The 19,234-nt window shown below is 51.7% G+C and overlaps 3 protein-coding genes across 3 annotated transcripts; 2 read left to right on the forward strand and 1 right to left on the reverse strand.

The window, feature by feature from the left end:
- The first annotated feature begins 664 nt into the window (after window positions 1–664).
- TGME49_294410 (hypothetical protein) lies at window positions 665–5,520 on the forward strand. Its single transcript, XM_002370179.2, has 4 exons — window positions 665–1,502; window positions 2,215–2,348; window positions 2,707–2,765; window positions 3,063–5,520. Exons 1-4 carry the CDS (start codon window positions 1,194–1,196, stop codon window positions 4,469–4,471), a joined length of 1,911 nt encoding a protein of 636 aa, XP_002370220.2. The 5' UTR covers window positions 665–1,193; the 3' UTR covers window positions 4,472–5,520.
- An 817-nt stretch (window positions 5,521–6,337) lies between these two features.
- On the reverse strand, window positions 6,338–10,621 carry TGME49_294420 (programmed cell death protein 2, c-terminal domain-containing protein). The gene is made up of 4 exons (XM_018782227.1): window positions 10,083–10,621; window positions 8,862–9,504; window positions 8,236–8,436; window positions 6,338–7,415 (listed from the first exon to the last, which is right to left on the reverse strand). The coding sequence occupies exons 1-4, from the start codon at window positions 10,260–10,262 to the stop codon at window positions 6,685–6,687; spliced, it is 1,755 nt and encodes a 584-aa protein (XP_018638589.1). The 5' UTR covers window positions 10,263–10,621; the 3' UTR covers window positions 6,338–6,684.
- Window positions 10,622–10,852: 231 nt separating this feature from the next.
- TGME49_294430 (hypothetical protein) lies at window positions 10,853–18,350 on the forward strand. Its single transcript, XM_018782228.1, has 13 exons — window positions 10,853–11,574; window positions 11,877–12,020; window positions 12,379–12,669; window positions 12,898–13,029; window positions 13,411–13,656; window positions 14,020–14,172; window positions 14,456–14,588; window positions 14,932–15,047; window positions 15,441–15,611; window positions 16,160–16,363; window positions 16,683–17,303; window positions 17,563–17,835; window positions 18,138–18,350. Exons 1-13 carry the CDS (start codon window positions 11,509–11,511, stop codon window positions 18,255–18,257), a joined length of 2,670 nt encoding a protein of 889 aa, XP_018638588.1. The 5' UTR covers window positions 10,853–11,508; the 3' UTR covers window positions 18,258–18,350.
- The last annotated feature ends 884 nt before the right edge of the window (window positions 18,351–19,234 follow it).

Consider the following 19,234-nt stretch of genomic DNA (forward strand, 5'->3'; position numbering starts at 1 on the left):
CGACGGCACATGCCGTATGCGGGACGCAGACCCACTCGTAAGACGGGGAGTGCCAGCCGCCCGCAGGAAAAGCAGAAAAGGCCTCTGTACTACAGCTTTGCGTCTTGTGATACTACTATAAGGTGGACAGTTCACAAAAAGACCCTTTAGTGTACTTGTGGGCCCATCCTTGCAGCAGGACCACAGAGAACGCCTCATGACTTCCACCACTATTCCACAACGTACGAGGCCGCGAAAAGAGGGCACCCCCCCAAAGGATTTCTCTTGTTTATGGCATCGCTACATCTCTAACCTTGATTCCCCTCTGATTAGTTTTTTGTGGGTCTGTGTTTCGCCCCATCTGTGGAGCTCAGAGACACACACAGAGTGCGGCAATACGCAGCAGTGATTCTGCACCCCCGACAGCGTGACCGGCACGCCGTGCCGAGAGGCGGAGAAGTCGTGCGGATACTCAGCTGAAGTCATGCAACTGAATCCGGGCTTTACCTCGAACAGCGCTGCGCTTTTCCACTTGTGCGTGCCTCCGAGCGAAGAGCTTGCAGCAGGAAAATTCTTTTGTAATATAGGAAACCTCTCGAACGGAGGAAGCGACGAACGGGTTCATGTGCGGGCCTCGCGCGTCGCCTTCAGAAAACCCATGCGAGTCTAGATGGGTTTTCCTCATCGCCGTCTCGTCGCCAGTTCGTGGAGCAAGCCTGGCGGCGCCAACCGCGGCTTCGCCAGCAATGAAGCAATCCTTTTCTTGCCGCCCCGTTTTCAACGTTTTTGCATCCTGACACCGTAGCTTCTGGGGAGGTGCGATGCGGCTTTGAGGACGACTTTCCTTTTGTCGGGACGAACTGCGCCTTACCCTCGTGAGCACTACGTGCTCTGAGTCAGACCGCGCGTTCCTCGTTTTTCGGTTCGCTGCTTGGAAAGTCGCGCATTGCTGATTTGTTTTCCCAGTTCACAGTGTCTCTGACACGGGTAGAATCCTTATTTTTGAGCTCCCTTTCTTCTATGGCTGCAGCTTCAGCGGGCTGCTGCGCTGCACGATTTCTGGGGTTCGGGGGGGTGGCGGAACGGTAGCTCCCCCGAACGTATGTACACCCCGAAAGAGCGTGCCACGCTAACGCACTCAGCGCGCGTGGACCTCTATCACTTTTACCACGCTTGTTTCCCCGGATTTCGTACGCGAATGGTGTCTCTAGAATATGGTGTGCGCTGCCCCGTCCTCCCGCCGCTGTCGCTCCTCTTTCCCGTCCTGGAGTCCCGGAGCCTCTTCGTCCATGTCATGCGTTCTGCTGCTGATTGCCTCTGCCGGTCTTAGCCCCGGGGCAGCCGCCGACGAACACAGCACAACGCAATGGCGCACAGAAGAGCGTTCATTGGGGTCGCAGCCGCCTCTGGAAAGCTACTTCGAGGACTCGCAGTTCTCAGATTCCTCGTTTCTCCACCGCAGACACAGGCGTGCATCTGATAGCGAGTTTGACGATCCCGATGACTTCCCTCTTCTCGACAAGGTACGCCGTTTCTAACCTTTTAGCCTTAGAACAGTTGCTTCCAACGCCTGTGCATGGGTAGTAGGAATCCACTTCCAGTCCGCTCCCCACTGTTTTCGCGTCTTTCCTTCGTCTTGCACCTTTGAATGGTTGTCCAAAAAGGGCTGCGCGTGAGATGTGGATAGTCCCGCTCGTGTTGGAACTCCGTATAGACATCCTGCAGACTCGACTGCCGATTTCCTCGTATCTTTTGCTGCAGAACACACCGCGGCACCTTTTGCGGTTCTGCAGCAAGCCTGACACATTAGGTTTTTGCAGTTCTTCTCCTAAAAAATGCGAACGCGGCAGATCTTTTCAGCCGTCTTGCAACTTTGTAGCTTTTCCGTCGGCCGTCTAGCGTTATCTCAAACCTGATTTGCTGCCACGCTCTTGCCGCGCCTCCCCGTCTCTCGCTTCCTGTCTCTGCACGACTCTCTCCTCTCACTCTTGTCTGCTCTATCCCTACCTCTGCCCCATATCTCACAAGACGTAGGCGACCGACTGAGTTGGAACATTCGGTTTTCTGTCGGATCCGCAGTCTCCTTAGTGCTAGAGACGCACAAACAGGTCTCGTGTTCCTGCGCTGCGACATCGCGCTACCAATCATCCAACTCATCGCGGTGCTCCCCCTTCTTGCCAAGCGCTCTCATGCTGTGCGCGCCACTTCAACCTTTTTGTGGGATGCCCTTTGCAGGAATCGGGGGGAAATCTGCAAGCTTCAGAACCCTGGACGACTCCCGGCAAGACGGATGCTTTTCTCTACTCCTCTGCTTTTCGCTACAAGCGGCTGCGTGTCTCTACCCTCACCCGTGGTCGAGGAAGACTTGCGTAAGCCGTGACGCTTGCAGACCTCACATCCTTGACGCGGAGTCCTCCGTTCTGAGTGTCACGTCTCTACTCGTTGTGGCCGAGGCATACCTACCACGAGAACGCTGGAACAAGGGCACCAAGTGGCTGACCCAGAATCGATTGCGAACATGACATATATATATATATATATGAGACGCCTGTATATCTTTATGTGAACCCAGGTGAAGTATGCATACCTGTGTAAGTCGTGTGAAGAGAGATGCATATACGCATACAGTTCCATGTGTCCGAGCTTTCAGCGTTCTCCGCCAGGCAACAGTTCACGTATCTCGGCACAGTGTGGGGTTCCACGACTTGGGTTTGTGTTTCTTCGCAGGCAAATTGCTCGCTTTGTTTTCCTGGCGACTGCCGTCTTGGCAGCTGCGACGCAGTGGAGTAAGTGAAAGCTCTGTTTCCTTTTCTCCCCAAACTCTTCTCACCTCTTCCTTTCTCCAGCTCGCGAGTGTCCGTGTTCGGTGCCCCAGATATCGTTTCTGTCTCGTCGTCTCCTGCATTGTGTCTTGCGTCAGTTGTTGCCTCTTTAGGACTGTGTGTTGTCCTTTCTCGGTCGCATAGGCTGGAGAGACCTTCCCAGACAACGCGCGCCCGAACGTTTCCATGCGTGGCGTTGACCGCGACGAGATTCCTTCTTGTCTCCACTTGGGAACTCGTTATTTTCCTTTGTCTGAGCAGGACTGGCCCGCGGTGCGCAGTGGCGGCGCTTCGTCGCGAAGTTGCCGAAGCTGGAGGAGCCTCTGGGCGAAGAGTTGGCCAAGTTCCGTTCCCGCGCTCTGCTGCATGCACCCCTGACTGCGCAGGTGGAGCACCTGCACCCGAACATCAGCGAGCAACTCGCCTCTGCCACAGATCAGAAGACTCCCGCCAGCGAGAAAGCAATTGTCACCGCAGAGCCGACGACTTCAGACTCGGAGACACGCAAGCGAGAGACAGACAACGCGAGGGAGCATGCGGTGGCAGAGTCTTCTGTTTCACGTTCCTCGAGGGTTAGGCAGTTGATTCTTGAGGGATTCCACGTTTCTTCGGAGCGGCAAAACGCCCTCTTTAAACCCAAAGGTCTCTTCCAGGACGCAGACGCTCCGCTTCTGTATATTTTCTTTCCGGCATCAAGGGGGTCGCTGAAGAACGTGATTGAACTCCAGCCGACTTCTGTGCACGTGGCGCAGACAGCTCAGCAGATGGCGCTTGCCCTGCAGGAACTGCGGGCTTCAGGAGTAAAGGCTCCGGTGTCTCTGGATCTCTCGAATTTTGAGGTTGACGACGCAGGCCGCGTTCGCCTGCATGTGCTCGCGGCAGTGGCTGCTGCTGAGAAGGAGCAGGCGAAAGAGTCATGGCAGCGCGTCTTCTCTTCGTTTTCGCGATTCTGGAACGCGGGGAAGCTCAGCGGCACAGCCGAGCCGGCGGGAAGACTCGAGAGCGGCCAGACGGAAGATTCACACAGAGAGAAGAGCGTTGGAGAGGGCGAGAAGAGAGCCAGAGAAGGCGAGAAGAGAGTCGGAGAAGCGGAAACAAACGGGGGAGACGCGGACGCGAAAAGCGGCGTTGGTGAACAGGAGGAGAAGAACGGGGAGGTAGAAACTTCAAAGTCTGCTGGACTTTTTCCGAAATGTGCATCGCGCATGGAGCAGCGGGACGTTCTCGCTCTGGGGAACGCGTTTGCTGACTTGGCTGCGCTGATCCGTGGGTCGAGAGAGAAAAACGCAACTCCCCGAGGACTCATGGGAGCAATCTCTCTGAGGATGCTCTGGAAAGTGCTCGACAAAGTGTTTCCGAAGAGTTGGTGGGCCAAGCTGCGTTCAATCTCCGCAGGAGAACACAGGCAGCAACGCGAGGCAGAGCGCCTGGAGGCTCTAGCGGAGAAGATCCTCGGTGCAAATTCGCCGCCGAGCTTGGATGCTATCCTTGCAGACGAACTCTTCACCCGCGTCGCCGTAGATGAGTCCGGAGTTAGTTCTTCCCGATCCGACATCGAGGCCAGTTCTCCCAGCCCCCAAAACGGAGAAGAACGGAGTTCACCAGCTGTGCGGGTGGACCTCTTGCCCGGCTCGTCACAGCACGCGTACGAGAAGAACTCACAACCGTGAACAGACTGCGGCTTGGTGGCCGCAGTGCAGAGCATCAGGAAACTGGGGATCTTAGCACTTGCAAAGGAAACCGAAGTCGAAGGAGACGGCGCCTGTCTCTGTGATTCGCCGCGCTCCTTCACGTGGATCTGGTTTCAGCCGGAGAGACACCCAGGGGTCAGATCTGTTTCGAGCTGCATGTTTCTCGTTGCGAGGGACAAGGACGGAATGCACCATGGAAACAAGAAAGTGAACAGAATGCCACGACGTCGCTATGGAGCTGACATGGCCCTCGAGCCTTCGTTCTCAAGGGTCGCCGCCAAGGATTGGTTACCGGAGAGGCAGTCTGTTGTCTGTCGATGAAGGTAGCAGAGCGAAGGCGGTTGAGCCTTTCTTCCAGTGGCAGGTTGCGGTTCTCCCCTCGGAAACTGGATGCTGGGATCCGTACTCGGACATGTGCGCTCTGTCAGGAACGGTGGACGAATGCGTAGATGAGGACTATCTGCGTGGCTACGGTCTTTTAGAAGAGACACAAACGCAGTGGAAAGCGGTCACCTTTTGTTTACTCGAGTCGCACACAGGCCGCAAGCAGAATATTTTTCCTGTGTTCACTGCCTTCGCTGAGAGGGGAACAGGGAGCCTCGGCTCTCCAGAGTGGCAAGTCTGTCCAGATCTCGGATCCTCGGCTTTCTTGTCACTCTCTCATTCGAGTTCCTGCGGAGTCGCGTGCAGGCTGGCAAACGTCAGAGTTCCACACTGCGGGGACGGGCTGTCTGGACACACACCCTGGTGAGGATCAGTGCCACCGGAAGAGTCGGCGGCATCCTCGCTGCGCTCGTTCCTCCTCAGCGTTTGACAGCTCTCTCGGGGAATCCGTCCGACAGTATTTTGCTTCTGTGCATGTGTGCGGAACGTCTTGTCGCGAGTGCTCGCGAGAGACGGCAGGATTGGCTACTAGGCCGCGAAACGCGTTTTCCTGAAAGCAAGCGAAGAACGCTTCGCCGGCTTCAGCAGCCACAAACACATGCGTGCACGCTGCGTTTAAACTCCTGAGAGTCACTCACGAATTGCCTGCGCCACAGACAGAGGAAAGAGGGGTGCTCGAGAGTCGAGCTCTTCTTCTCTGCAAGCGAAACACTCGCTGAAGAACAGCGGCAGGCAGCGACCGCCAATGTGCGTAGAGAAAACCGGTGAGAGGCCTCTAGTCACATGACGCAGCTGGCGCTTCACCCTCCCCGAAACAACTGTCCACCTCTACCCAATATCCCCCAATTCTGGTTTTTTGGAGGTCCCTGAAGCTCACAGAAAGCTCTTTAGTGCGATTCTGACATTCCTATATAGTATATGGATACCATATATATATATATATATATATATATATATATATATATATATATATATTATATGCGCACGCGTAATCGTATATATATATATATATATATATATACGACGAAACCATAGTGGGACATAGATAGTACCAACTGCACATGTACGTACGATGGGGACGCGTGTGCGTTCAAACTGGACAAAGACTGTGGTCATCTCTTTCTCCCCAGTATTGATTCTCGTTTGGCATATTTTTGCGACATCAAAGAAGGCAGTTTTCCTGTAAGCGAATCGGCGTCCTTGTGCCGCCCGTCCGGAAAAAAGCCGTACATCGAAAACGCTCTTTCTTGTTCGACATCTTTCTGCATGCGTGGCTAGCACCGTCTGAGGGAAAAGGCCCCCACTTCAGGACCTTTCCCGTCTGCTTCGCTTCGGAGGCTCCGTCCACAAAGATTCCTCTTTGAACGCGACGCGGAGTTGCCAAGAGTTCTTGTGAAGACTTAGTATAGAATTTTCAAGACTGCGTTTTTAATACATGATTGCAATTCCGTGTAAAACGGATGCGAAAGAGAAACGACTTCAGTCGAGAGTGAAACGTGCGCCCGGTTCGAGTTCCAAGTACTCGCTGACCTGTTAGCACCGGCGTACCTTACGACCACCGTATTTCCTCTAGAGATAGAGTGAAGTGTGGAACACTGTCCACGTTGTTCGCCACAAGCTAGATATCCCCAGAATATGATGACACCTGAAGCTAGAGCCTTCCGGAGAACCCTCGGAACGGACCAGTTCCAAACAACGTAGCGGACGACAGACAAGAAAGAGGGAAATTAAAAGTCAGAAAAAAAATGAAGTTGCGCGAGAAGCCCTCTAGATGTCATATGAGGTGTACAGGGCCCCCGTGCCCAGCATTACACACTTTGTTGTTTCTTCTCTTTCTTTACAAAAAATGGATCGGGCTGGACGTAGACGAATTCTTTGACGTAGGGATATGCTGAATCGGTGTCCTCGGAGTTTCCTTCCCGGAAATCTCCGTTCTGTCCTGCCGGTTCACCCCGGTACTTGGGTTTGCCTCCACAGTGCGCCGAGCAGGTGTAAATACACAGCAGCGCAAAGTGGAGTCGCTCGCTGGCAGCCTGTGCTGCTTCCGCTCGACTGGCACCGCCAGTTTCTCTTTCTTCCTCAACAGTTGCCGACGTTTCTTGCTTCCCCTCCACATCTCCATTTTCCGCTCGCTCACCCGCGCCTGCCGGAGTCTCGGCTGTCCCCGGCTTCGCTTCGTCGGCCTCGGCCTTTGCTTTTTCGCGCGTCTTGCTCGGGTCTGCGTCTCCTGTCCAGCGCACTTTCGACTCAAGCTCCACGCCGGCGCTTCTTTTGAGTTCGAAGAGAAACTGAGGCAAAACTTGGAACTCGAACTGGCGCGCGGCTCCACAGTTTTCGCATGCAGGCGGTTCCCCCTCCATCTGGCCCGGCGTGAAGGGCCAGAGGGGCCTTCCACCCATAGCGTATCTGAGCACTTGGCCGCGATTGGCCGCTCGAGAAGAACAGCGTTTCAGGAAGCGAAGCAGCTGGGGGTCCAGCGAACTGTGTTCGTCATGAATGCTCTCAAAGGCCTCCTGTTCAGACGCATCCAGCTGCGCGTCTGCAAGCAAAGTGTCAAAGGCAATAACAGGGGCAGACCGAATTCAGCCCAGTTTATGAGGATCCCAAAAGATGCGCTCGACGACATGAATCGAACGGCACTCGCATAGAGAACGTCGACATGTTCTGCCAAAATCCGCGAGTTCGCGTCGTCTCTTCATCTCCCCACATTCCGTCCACCTCGTCCTGTGGCAAAAACTTCCCATGCCAAACCCACAGACGCTTCTAGCGGAGTCAAGGCCTTCTGAATCACTGGACGTTGCATGCGCCGAATTAAGTCGTCTGTCCCCAAAATGCACAACACTGCATCCACAGCACTTTCAAGAGAGTGCAGGAACCCATTCAGCTACATACATATATATATATATATTAAATGTGTTTATATACATATATATAATATATACATATATATATGTATGCATATATATATATATATATATTAAGGCATCTGGAGAGGTCTGGAAAAGACAAGAAGACTTGGAAACGGAAAGGCAGTGGTTGACATCAAAGATGCCCGCATCTTTGTGGCGTATTTTCTGCATGCGCGGCGTCGAACAAAGCCTCTTCTTCCTGCATGCATCTGTCCCGCTGGATTCCTGCATTTCGAACACAGTAGCCTCCGACGCTCCGTGGATTGCGAGGGATCCGCGCGCCCCTCCTTTTCGACACAACCAACGCCCACGAAGATCACTTATCTCAGTGATCGCGTGCAAATGAGCCTGAGGCGCTTCCTCCCCATCCCCAAAACTTCATGTTTTTCACATTTCTCCCTGCCTTGGTGAGATCACGTAGCGCTATCCTGTGTGCAGAGCTCCGCCGACCTGGGTCGCTCTTCGCCTCCTCCTCGTACTTCTTCAAGAGTTCCTTCTCGTGCTCGTAGGAAGGCCCTGCGCCTTCGTCTCCCTCCTCTCTCTCTTCTTCCTCTCCAACTTCCAGTTCAAATTCAGGCAAGGCACAGCAGAGGCCTCGACTCCAGTGAGCGGCGAAGATCCGGCAGCGACGGTGCAGGCGATCGACGCCTTCTGAGCAGAAAACGCAAGGCTCGCCGCGAACACCCACCTGAGTGGACGCGGAAACGCTAGAAAAACAGAGGGGCAATTCCACGACTATACGCATGCTTCAATACCCCGGCACTCGCGCGGACACCGGCCCACTGCAGGAACGCATGTACAAGAATCCATGCGTGCAAACAAAGACAAGTCGAGAGACAGAAACAGACACAAACAAGTCGAGAAAAGGAAAAAGAGAGAGGTCGCGAGACACGAGCACACAGTCAGACGCGCCCACAAAGACACAAACACCCCAACACAAATCGTGAGAGTCACATGAGAATCCAGAACTGGCGGCTGAGGAGAGGGAGGGAAACGTCGGCAAAAAAAAGCGGAGCGATCCGTCAAGCGAAGCGAGAGCTGAAGGAGACAAGGGAGGAAAGCAGCGCCGAACTTACGCTCTGCCTGATGCTTGATTTCCTCCAGAAGAGCTTCTTCCTCGTCGACGTCGATGACCCGAGACCCTCCGTCTTCGTCCTCGCAGGCTTTGTGGTACGCGGAGGTTGCCTCTTGGTTTCTGAGGAGGAGGAGACGGACGAGTTTCCGACGCATGCAACTCGCGTTCTCTGCGGGATGCTCTTCTTGTTCTGCTTCTTCTGCATCTCCTTTTGCGCTAGGGAGGCCACAGACAGGACAGGAGAGCTCCCGCAAGCGTCGCTCTTCCGTCTGCAGTCTTTCGAGTGCACAGACCAGCGCTTCTTTCTCTCCTTTTCTTCCCCGGCTGCTCCCGGAGCCCCCGGCGCTGTGTCCTATTTCGCTCGGGTGTACAGACACCGCAGCTGTCTCCGGGTCTCTCTCGCGGCTCTCTGCACCTGTGGGGGCTTGAGGCGCAGCGAGAGAACGCGAGCGCCGAGATGCTTCTTTCCAAGAAGTCCAAAAAAGTTCGGACGGAATTTCTGCGAGAGGGAAGGAGGGATAAAGAGGGTTCTCTCGCGGCATTTGACAGCGAAAGAGCGAGAAAGTCGTGCCGCAACGCATGCAGCCGAACAGCCAGAGAGCACGGTGGAAGGCCTCCGCGCAACCGTCGACCGGGGCGTACACCTGCAGAGGCGGCAGAGACGGACGAGAGGACGAAGAGGAAATTGAAAAAAAGAAACGGCAAATCAAAGAAGACCGAAAGGGAAGCAAGGGAAGGCGAGAATGATGGAAGATGTTCTACAATAATGATAATCTCGACTCGAGGATTGCGTAACTGGAGTTATCTTGGGCTTCTTTAATAAAGGTATGTATAGCTCTTTAGTTACACTCGTATTAACAGCGAGAGAGAAAAAGAAAATAGCTCCTCAGAAAAGAGGAGGAGGCAGAGAGAAGAAGAAGAGAGGAGAAGAAGGCAAGAAAAGGAAGGAAATGCCGCAAGGTCGCAGAAAGGAAGAAAATGCTGAGAGGAGGCGGAAACAAAAGACAGAAATCATTTGTGTCGAGAGAAGACGAAGAGAAAGAAGAGAAAAGAAAGAATAAAAAAGAGAGACGGAAAAAGAGAGAAAAAAGAGAACAAAGAGAACAAAGAGGAGAGAAGGGCAGACAGAGGACAGCGACCCGATACAGACATGAGAAGACTCAGAAAAGAGAGGAGAAGCAAGAGAGATAAGACTGAGAGAAGTCGTGCGGAAGAGGCTCACCTGAAGAAGAAAAGTTTGTATTTCTCGACAAGTTTGGCAAACTAGGTCCTCCGTCTTGGGGAGTCGCCTCGTCTCCATCCACTCCGGCTTGCCGCCAACCTTTGAGGGGAAGTGCCAACGGCGCAGTCGCTGCGGATGCGCCGCCACAAGAAATCCGAGATTTGTTTCCTCCGCATCCATCTTGGAAACGAAGAAGACGAGATGCCGGGAGGGGCTTCGACTGTTTTATAAGAAATCAGAGGAAGAGAGGAGGAAGAGGAAGGCGAGCCCAAAGGCGGGAGAGACAAAGGACGAGGATAGGACCGAGACGGACAAAAAAAAGAGAGAAAATGCGAACAAGAGAGGAGGGAGAGAAAAGAAAAAGAGGAAAAGGAGGAGAGAAAGAAAGAGAAAGGGGAAGAAGAAAAAAGACAGCGAAGAACTTTGAACGCTGGGGCGAAGAGAGACAGAGACACGAGACGATGACGCATGCAGAGAAGTGACAAATCGACGAAGAATTAGCCTCCCAAGGGCTCGTGTTCTTTTTTCCGCATTTCTTTTCAGAAACAGAAAAACGACTTTTTCGAGGTGAAACAAGCGAGTTTCCGCGAATATCGCGCCCTCAACAAGCCTGCCCCGCATGCGTTCTTTTTCGCTGCATGCACAGACCCAGAAGCAGCTGGAAAGGGCGATTTTCTCGAGCGAAAAGACCTCCGCTTCTCTCACTTCCTTCTCTCCTTGTTCTCCCCTTTGTCTTCTTGTTCTTCTTCTCTCGTGCCGGTGTCAAGGGAGGAAGGAAGAGATGAGGTGAAGGAGACAGCTAGTTGTGTGGGGTTTGAGTGTCTCCGTCCCTCACCTGCTCGCGAAAAAGTTGACTCTTGTGCTTTCTTTTCTCCCTCTGCTCCTTTTCTTCTCCTTTTCTTCTCCTTTTCTCCTCCTTTTCTCCTCCTTTTCTTTTCTGTTTCTCCTGTTTTTCTTTCCTTTCCCCGCCTCGTTTATTCCCCCGTTCGACGTCAGTAAAAATTTCGGAACTCGAAAGGGAGGGAAACTCCGGAGAAACTTCATGTGCGGCTGACAGCGAAAGGTGATGAGAAAGAAATTGATTTTTCACTCGTCTGTGTTCAGTCTTTTTCCTTTCTTCGAGATCTTTCGCGTCGCCTGCTTCTCTTTCAAAGACCGCGCTCTGCTTTCTAGCGTCCCTAAGCGTCGCCCCCCTCGAGTCGTCGCTCAAGTCGAAACATCTCAAACGTAGATATATATATATATATACATATATCTATATATGTATATATGTATATATATGTTTAATTGGTGCTGGTCCTTGTAAAGTGGTAGGTGTCTGCGTGCGCATGCTTGTGGAGGGAGAAGCGTTTCTGGAGGATCGTACCTTCTTTTCGCCCTGGGCCAGCAGCCCTCTTGCGGTGTACATACACCCGAGTTCCTCAAGATGGAGCTTCCGACAGAGTGCGGCGGAAGAGCCGCCAGCACCCCGCAGTCACTTCCTTTGCTGCAGGTGAGAGAAACGCGGGAAAAAGAGAAAAGGAGGGGAACTCGAGTAGAAGGGAGTGGATAACGAGGGAGAAATAGTAAAGGACGATACAAGAAAAAGGAGCGAAGGAGAGAACAAGACAGATCTATGCGGAGAGTCTCGATTAGGAGGCGGAATACTCTTCTGATTTGTTTACTATTCCTAGTGCTCGTGCATTCTTTCCGCTCTTCCGTTTTCCTGCCCTGCTCTTCTCCACTCTTTTCATCTCTCTTCCTCTGGTCGTCTTCCTCTCTCATGTCTTCGTTTCGTGTCTTTCCTTTTTTCAGAATTCCTTGAAACGCGACCCTCCAGCGTACTTCGGCGAGTTTCAGCTTCAGTTCGAGCGCTTGCGAGGTCTTCTGGCCGTGATGGAGCAACAGCCTCAGCGTCCTGTGAAGGATCTGCGACAGCTGCTCATGTTCCTCGCCCATGTGAGACTCGGCAAACGGGACTTGGCTCCTTCTCTCTCGCATGACCGCGCTAGAAAATGATGGAACTAGTGCTCCTTTACTCCTGCAGGTTGTGTCTGTCGGAAAAGGCCGTTCTTCAGAGGTCGAACAGTTTTTTCCAGGCTCGTTTTCTCTCTGCCTTCCTCTCAGCAGTACTGCGTCTTTCGCAACTCTTTCTCTGCTGTTTATCCCGCCTTTCCTCTGCTTCTTGTCGCCTCTCTTCCTTCGTTTCTGATATGTTCTCTCTATCTCTCTCTTCGCTTCTGTGTTCATTCCTTTTCTGTCCACTCTCATTTCTCTGTCTCTGTTCTCTTCTGTCTGCTGCGTTCTAACTAAACAGACGAGTCCGTGCTACAGTCCGAAGGTCTCTGAGACCCCACTGAAGACTCGAGAGAAGAAGGACATGACGCAAAACGACCGCTCTGGAGATTCGCCTGGTGCCTTTCTTCCTCTCTCAACTTCTTTCGCCTTTGACGAGGACGTGGAAAAAAAAGGCGTTGAAGACAGACATTACTCTGCAGAGCTCGCCGCGTCGATTCAGAGAATTCTCACCCAGCTTTCGTCTTCTCTCCATCCGCAAACGAGACAGTCTCTGCTTCTTTCTCTGCTTCTTCTCAGAAGAAAGCAACAGGTGAACGGAGAATTCAAAAGCCGCTGCATGCGCGCGCTCCGCACTTCGCTTTACGACGGTCAGACGTCCGCCCGACCCCTGGAAGGAAAAACTTTTTTTTCCTCGCAGTTTTGACAGCGTTTGTGGCATCCTTTTGCTTGTGATGTCTCTAAGCGGAGACGGATGCGCAGATACATCGCTGCAAATACATTTTCACTTTTGTCTGTTTGTTGTGTCTACTTGTCTCAGCTCTCTTGCTTGGACCTGCTTCGGGTGTCAGTACAGCTGCTGCAGGCCAACGACAAGTCCTGCCGCCAGACTCTCTTCTCCTTCGTCACGCGCGACGTATCCAAGCTCTGCCTGGCAGATCGCATGCAACAGGTGGAACGCGTTGTTTTTTTTTTGCTTTTTTTTCGACGTTTCTTCTCTTTCCTTGTCCCTCTGGCTGTGTTCTCTCTTATCTGTCGTCTCTCTTAAATCTCTTTGTTTTCTCCCGCTTCCCTGTTGCCGAGCTTTCCTCCACCAAAAACAATTGAGGTCTCTTTCTTCTTCTCTGCGTTGCCCGCGTTTCCTTCTTATTCCTCTTTGTCGCCTCTCTCTGCGTGCTTTGTTCTTTTTCGCTTCTCTTCGCCTCCCCTCTCTTCTGTGTATCGCCTCGCCCCGGTGGGGCAGCATTCGACGCGTTTGTGTTGTTTTCTTTTCTGTTTCGCCAATCCGCGTCTGGAAACCAAGAAACCTGTGGATGTCCTCTGTCTCCTCCAGAGTTTCGCTCGCCTCTCGCCGGAGCTTTTCGCGATGCTGGCCCGGCCGGCTTGCCCTTTGGCGGCGCGCCTCGCGCTCTGCTGCTTGATTCAGGTGTACAGGCAACAGAGACACAGTGGCGGCCTGTCGATACATCAGAACAGCAAGAATTTCAAGAAAATCGTCAACGCAGCCGCAGCTTGCACTCTCGCGGGCGATACGAAACTCGCGACTTCTGCTGCACTTTTCCTCCTCGGAGAACTGCAGGTAAACGTCGGAGAGAGCCGGAGACGCGAACCTGCCAGACAAATGCATCTGTTCTGTCGGCAGCAGGCTTTCCATGTGGCGGGGCTGAGCTGTGTGTTCAGACATGCGAGAATTCTTTTTCCGCGTTTTTCTCGCCTTCTTCAACACCTAGGAGGTTCGCTTCCCTTCTGCGTTTCCGGCCGACATGCGACTGCTGTTAACTTTCTTCTGATCCCTAAGTTGCTTGTGCTGCACTCCCCCTCTTCACTTGTTTTTCGTTTCGCGTTCCGGTGCTCCGTCGTTCTCTCTCGCCTCCCAACTCTTTCGACTTCCTCCACATTTTCCCTCTCGGTTTCGCTCTCCTTTGGCCGTCCTCCACTTCAGAGTGCCTCAAGTCACATTGCGAATGTGGAGGACAACGAAAGCGACGACGAAGAAGACGCTGCAGTTGAGGCAGAGGCAAAACGTCTCACACGCTCCCAAGAGGGGGTCTCCAAGAAGACGGCATCGGCGAAGAAGAAACTCAAACGCGCAAAAGTAAGCGCGTCTCTCCCTTCTGCGGCGCCCTCGTCTTCTCCTTCTGCTGCTCTTTCTCTTCCCTCTTCCTCTCTCATGTTTCTCTCCGTCTCCCTCCCTCCTTCTCTTCTTTTTGTGTATATGAGTTCTTCTTTCTGTCTCTCTCCTCTCTCTTCTTCATTTCCTCCGCTTTCTTCTCTCTCTTTTTTCACCTCTCTCCGTCCGCTTCTCGCGTCCTTTTTTCGTTCGTTGTCCTGTCGCTTTTTGCAACTTGTCTTCGAAATGGTTGCTCTTCCCTGCGCAGGCGAAGCTCCAGCGGCAGGTGGCGCGAAAGCAGCAGAGGGCAGAGCAACAGCAGCTGCTTGGCGGAGTCGTTGCCTCGGCTTCCATCATCGACCTTCTCTTCGACCCCCAGGGCCTCGCGGAGAAACTCTTCGGTGAGACGAATGCGAAAAAAGCGTATTTTAATGGCTGTCTCTGGAATTTTCTTGTCGGAGAAGATGGCGAAAAGAACACTTTCTACAGGTGTCTTTGGGCGATGCGTCTGTGCTGAGGAACGAGGGAAACGGGCGTCTTCTCGACTGGTCTTAGATTGCTTTTGAAAGCGGAACAGCGACGAACATCTCATTTTTCATCACGTCTGTTGGAGAGGTTTGGGGGAGAAACAACACAGGACTCCGAGTCGCCCCGAGACTCTTCTCTTCGTTCAGCTGCGGTACGGAACAGACAGGAGAGAGGAAGCGCATGCAACGGTGACACAAATTGCGTCTGTTCCTTCAGGACGAGTGAAAGGGCAATCCGACAGATTCTCTTCTCGCCTCATTTTCCTCAACCTCCTCTCGCGACTGATTGGTCACCACAAGCTCCTTCTCTTCAACTTTTACCCTTTCATCCAGGTGCGTTCGAGGAAGAATTTAAGGAGTTCAGCAAAGGGGGAACTTAATGCAAAAATAGCATTCCTTCATCTGCCGCGACGAAGATCCGTTTCACGGAGTTCATCAATCTCCACAGGACTGCTGAACAGCTCAAGAGTCGAATCCGCCCCGAAGATCAGCCATGTGCCATCAAGACGCATGCATCTACATACACGCACACACATATGCAGAATTATGTATCTATTCATATACACATGTACGCATATATATATATATATATATTTACATGGATCTACACGATGCGTATGTAATGTTGGTCGCCACAGAAAGGAAGGTCCACGAAGTGCTCTCCACGGAGAGAGAAACGAGAAGCCATTTCTTGCCAGTAGTCTTGTTCTTGCCTTTGTTTCTCAGAAATATTTGCAGCCGCATCAGCGCCTGGTGTCTTCGCTCTTGGCCATTCTCGCGACTGCAGTCCATGAGCTGGTGCCTCCTCAGGAATTGCTTCCTATCGTCAAACACATTGCCGACGTCTTCATCAACGAAACGCGGGGCGAAGAAGTCATCACAGTCGGCATCAATGCCGTGAGAAAACAACATCATCTTTATTTCTTCTATCGCTGCATATACCTATATAAACACATATATGAATATAAACTCGTGTATCTGTTTAGGCATTTCTGTACACTTATAAATCCGTTTGTTTCCGTGTCTATACACCTATATATATATATATATATATATATGCATAAGTCATGCACTTCTACATATATATATATATATATATATATATTGAAATGAGTGTCTGCTGCTGCTCGCGTTTAAGTATATCTACATGTACCTGTATGCATTTTTTGATGTGTGGTTTTTGTTTTCACATGTCTATGCTTGTGCCTATGTATTCACACTACGTATACATATATATATATATATATATATATATATATGTATTTTATATGTGCATATATATATTTATGTATATGTATAAATATATGTATGTATACGTAAATATATATATATATATATATGTATATATATATGTATATTTAGGTATAGATCACTTTATGTATTGATTTGGGGTTTACTGAGGTCAACAGCGTACATAGGGAGTTGTCGTTTCCGTTGTTTTTCAGATAACGGAGATTTGCTCAAGAGCGCCTCTGTGCATGACGAAGGACTTGTTGTCTGACCTGGTGGAGTATCGGCGAGAGAGAAGAAGCAAGAGCGTTGTGATGGCGGCGAGACGCCTGATGAATTTGTACAGAGATGTTTTGCCTGCGATGCTACCACCAAACGCCCGCGGCAAAGACGCTGCGATGGCTGTGCGCAACAACGAGGTAAAAAGAAGAGAAGGCAGAGGAAGCAGATGGAAAAAGGAAGGAGACAGAACGAGAAGGTGGGGAGGGAACTTGAAACGGGGTGAGGAGATCGCGGCGCTGAACGGAACGGGAGGAGAAGGATGTGTCTCAGAAAAAGAAAGAGGAAAAGGAGAAGCAGGGTGTTTGAAGGAGGTCTAAGGGCGGTCAGAGTCTCCTTGTTATCGAGGAGGAACGAAGAAGGTGACGAAGAACATGCAAGCGAATTTGCTTTGAACGGATTTTGGACAACTCGCCTTTCCTCAGCCTCGCCGTGCGTGTTTGTTTTTTGCATCTCTAGGAGGAGAGCTTTAGCTTCGGCCAGTTCAAACCAGCAGAGAATCTCACTGGTCTCGATGAGCTGGAGAAGCTGCAAAAGCTGGTGAAAGCGAGAAAGAGAATGCGAGAAGAGGAAGAAGAAGAGGAAGACGAAGAAGAGGAAGAAGAGGAAGAAGATGGAGACGAAGAAGAAGGAGACGAAGAAGAGGAAGAAGAGGAAGACGAAGAAGATGGAGACGAAGAAGAGGAAGAAGAGGAAGACGAAGATGGAGACGAAGAAGACGAAGAAGAAGAAGACGAAGAAGACGAGGATGAAGAAGAGGATGAAGATCACCCGAAGAAGATGCGTCGAGTGTGTCCGACTGTGAAGGGCGAAGGAAGTTCGAGTGAGGCGGTGGCGTCTTCCTCCCTGGCGATGGATCGCATCTTAACGCCGGAGGAGTTTCATGCCTTGCGGGTCTTGCAGGCGAAGAGTGTCGTGGAAACGGGAGGCGCTCGCAAAGGTTCGAAGAAGCAGGAAGGCGAGGAAGAACAAGAGCGTCTTCTGTCGCTGCTTGCCAAGACCGGCGGAGTCGAAGCGGGCGTCGACGCGAGCGATGAGGATGGCAGCGACCTCTCCTCAGATGAAGAACTGGAGGCCGAAGTGAGGAAGGATTCACTTTTGCTTCTGCAAAGGGTCAACAAAGAGAGGGGGAGGACGCGAGAAGAAGAGAAAGAAGAAGGAAAACTGCGGATCCCTCCGCTCCCTTCCCCCGCGACTCAAGCCGGGAACGGTTTTCACTGGTGTCTGTACACGTGATCCGCGAACAAGACCTGGGTTGTTTCTCCTCGTTCTCCTCCTCGCGTCGCATTCTCTCTCCTCTCTCAGTGAACTCTTCGTTCTCTTCTTTTCGGTTCTTCAGGCCGACAGCATGTTTGTGTCGAGCACGGAGCTGGAGGGTCTCGCAGGCCGGAAGCGGCGGCAAGCGCGAGAGCGGAATCGCTTGAAGGAGGAGGCGAAGATGGAGAGAAAACGCGCGGGGAAGAGTGCCCCTTGGCCGTTCGCGAGGAAACAGCGAGAAGCTGCAGAAGCCTCTCTTGCCGCCGACCCGTCGAAAAGACACAAAACGGTCGTCACTGGAAATGCGCCGCAAAAACTGAAAGCGCGCAACAAACCGCTGGCCATGGTTCGACAGGTGAGGCTTTCTTTTGAGCAACTTTTCGGAAACAACTTCTTTCTCCTCTCATGGGGAAGACGCTTCTGCTCCCTTGCTTGGTGCAGACGTTTCTCCTGGTTCGCCTTCGGAAACGCTGCCAGACGCCTAGCCGCGAGTGAAAGGAAACGCCCCGAAGCCTTTCGTTTTCTGGCGGAGAAGAGACGCTCCGCATGCGGCTCCGGTGCACCGACCGGGACCGGCGGCTCGCGGCGCGCATCAGATGTCAAGTGAAGTCGTTTACACTTTGTTCCTCGTGCGTTCTCGCTCCGGTTTTTGCGCAGAGTCGGAAGTTGCGCGACAAGAAGCAGCAAAGCGTGAAGCAGAAACTCCAGAACTTGAAGAAACAAATCAAAAACTTGAAGAAAAGCCAAGTCGGCCGCCCCAGGAGGAGAAAGCGATGAAGCAGAGACTCACAAAGACACATCCATAACCTCGACGACAAATACAGTCACTTTGTCAAGAACTCGGCGCAAATGAAAAAGTGTATACATGCATACATATATATATATATATATATGTATTCATCTGTAAATACGCATTTCCATTCATATGCATCCACACGCATTTGCACGTGTGTGTGCAGCTCTCTTGTAACGTACAGGAACCTCTCTCTCTCTCTATATATATGTATATATATATATATATATATATGTTACGTAAATGCTAATCTACATATATATATATATATATATATATGTAGAAGCATTCCTCTGTGTAGGCGAGAAAGAGGTGGATGTAGAGGTTTTTCTAGGAGTTTTTGTGCAGGCAGGTTTGGGGAGGATCGCTTCATGTCTGTTTGCCGTGAGTTGTCGTTTTGGTGTCAAGGGGAGAGTTGTTGAACAACCTGGAAAGAAAGCTGTGAGAAGTCCACTTTTGGAAACAAGACGCCCCAAGATGCAGAGAGTCCCGAAAGGCTAGAGTCTCGCCTTCTGCTCTTCGGGTGCCCTCTTCTCTGTCTGAGAAAGGTTTCTTCCGTCGGCCCGCGCGGATGCGATTTGAATAGTTTTTCCAAACGACAGAGAGGAAAGTCGTCTGGAACAGTCGTTGGCTTTGTGTGTTGGGAGAGATTGGGAAAGGCTGAAAAATCGAGGACTGCAGAGAGATCGGATGCGTCTCCCTGGAGACTGAACTTGGTCCAGAAAGGAGACAGACTGTCTCCTCGAGGAGAGAAGACAACTTGAAATCGATATATTGCCGTGTCACTCAAGAATCCCCAGACTCGACGCTGTGCTTCACCGCGTGGTGTACGCATAACAAAAGACTCGGTTTCCTCTCTTTACAAATCGTCCACGAATGCAGCCCTCAAACCAAGAAAGAGACACCATGCATTTCTTGCGAAAATTCCCTCTCGACGACCAACGGTAGTTGAGTTATGCAA

This window comes from Toxoplasma gondii, chromosome Ia (assembly GCF_000006565.2).
Source record: "Toxoplasma gondii ME49 chromosome Ia, whole genome shotgun sequence".
Taxonomy (NCBI): Eukaryota; Apicomplexa; class Conoidasida; order Eucoccidiorida; family Sarcocystidae; genus Toxoplasma; species Toxoplasma gondii.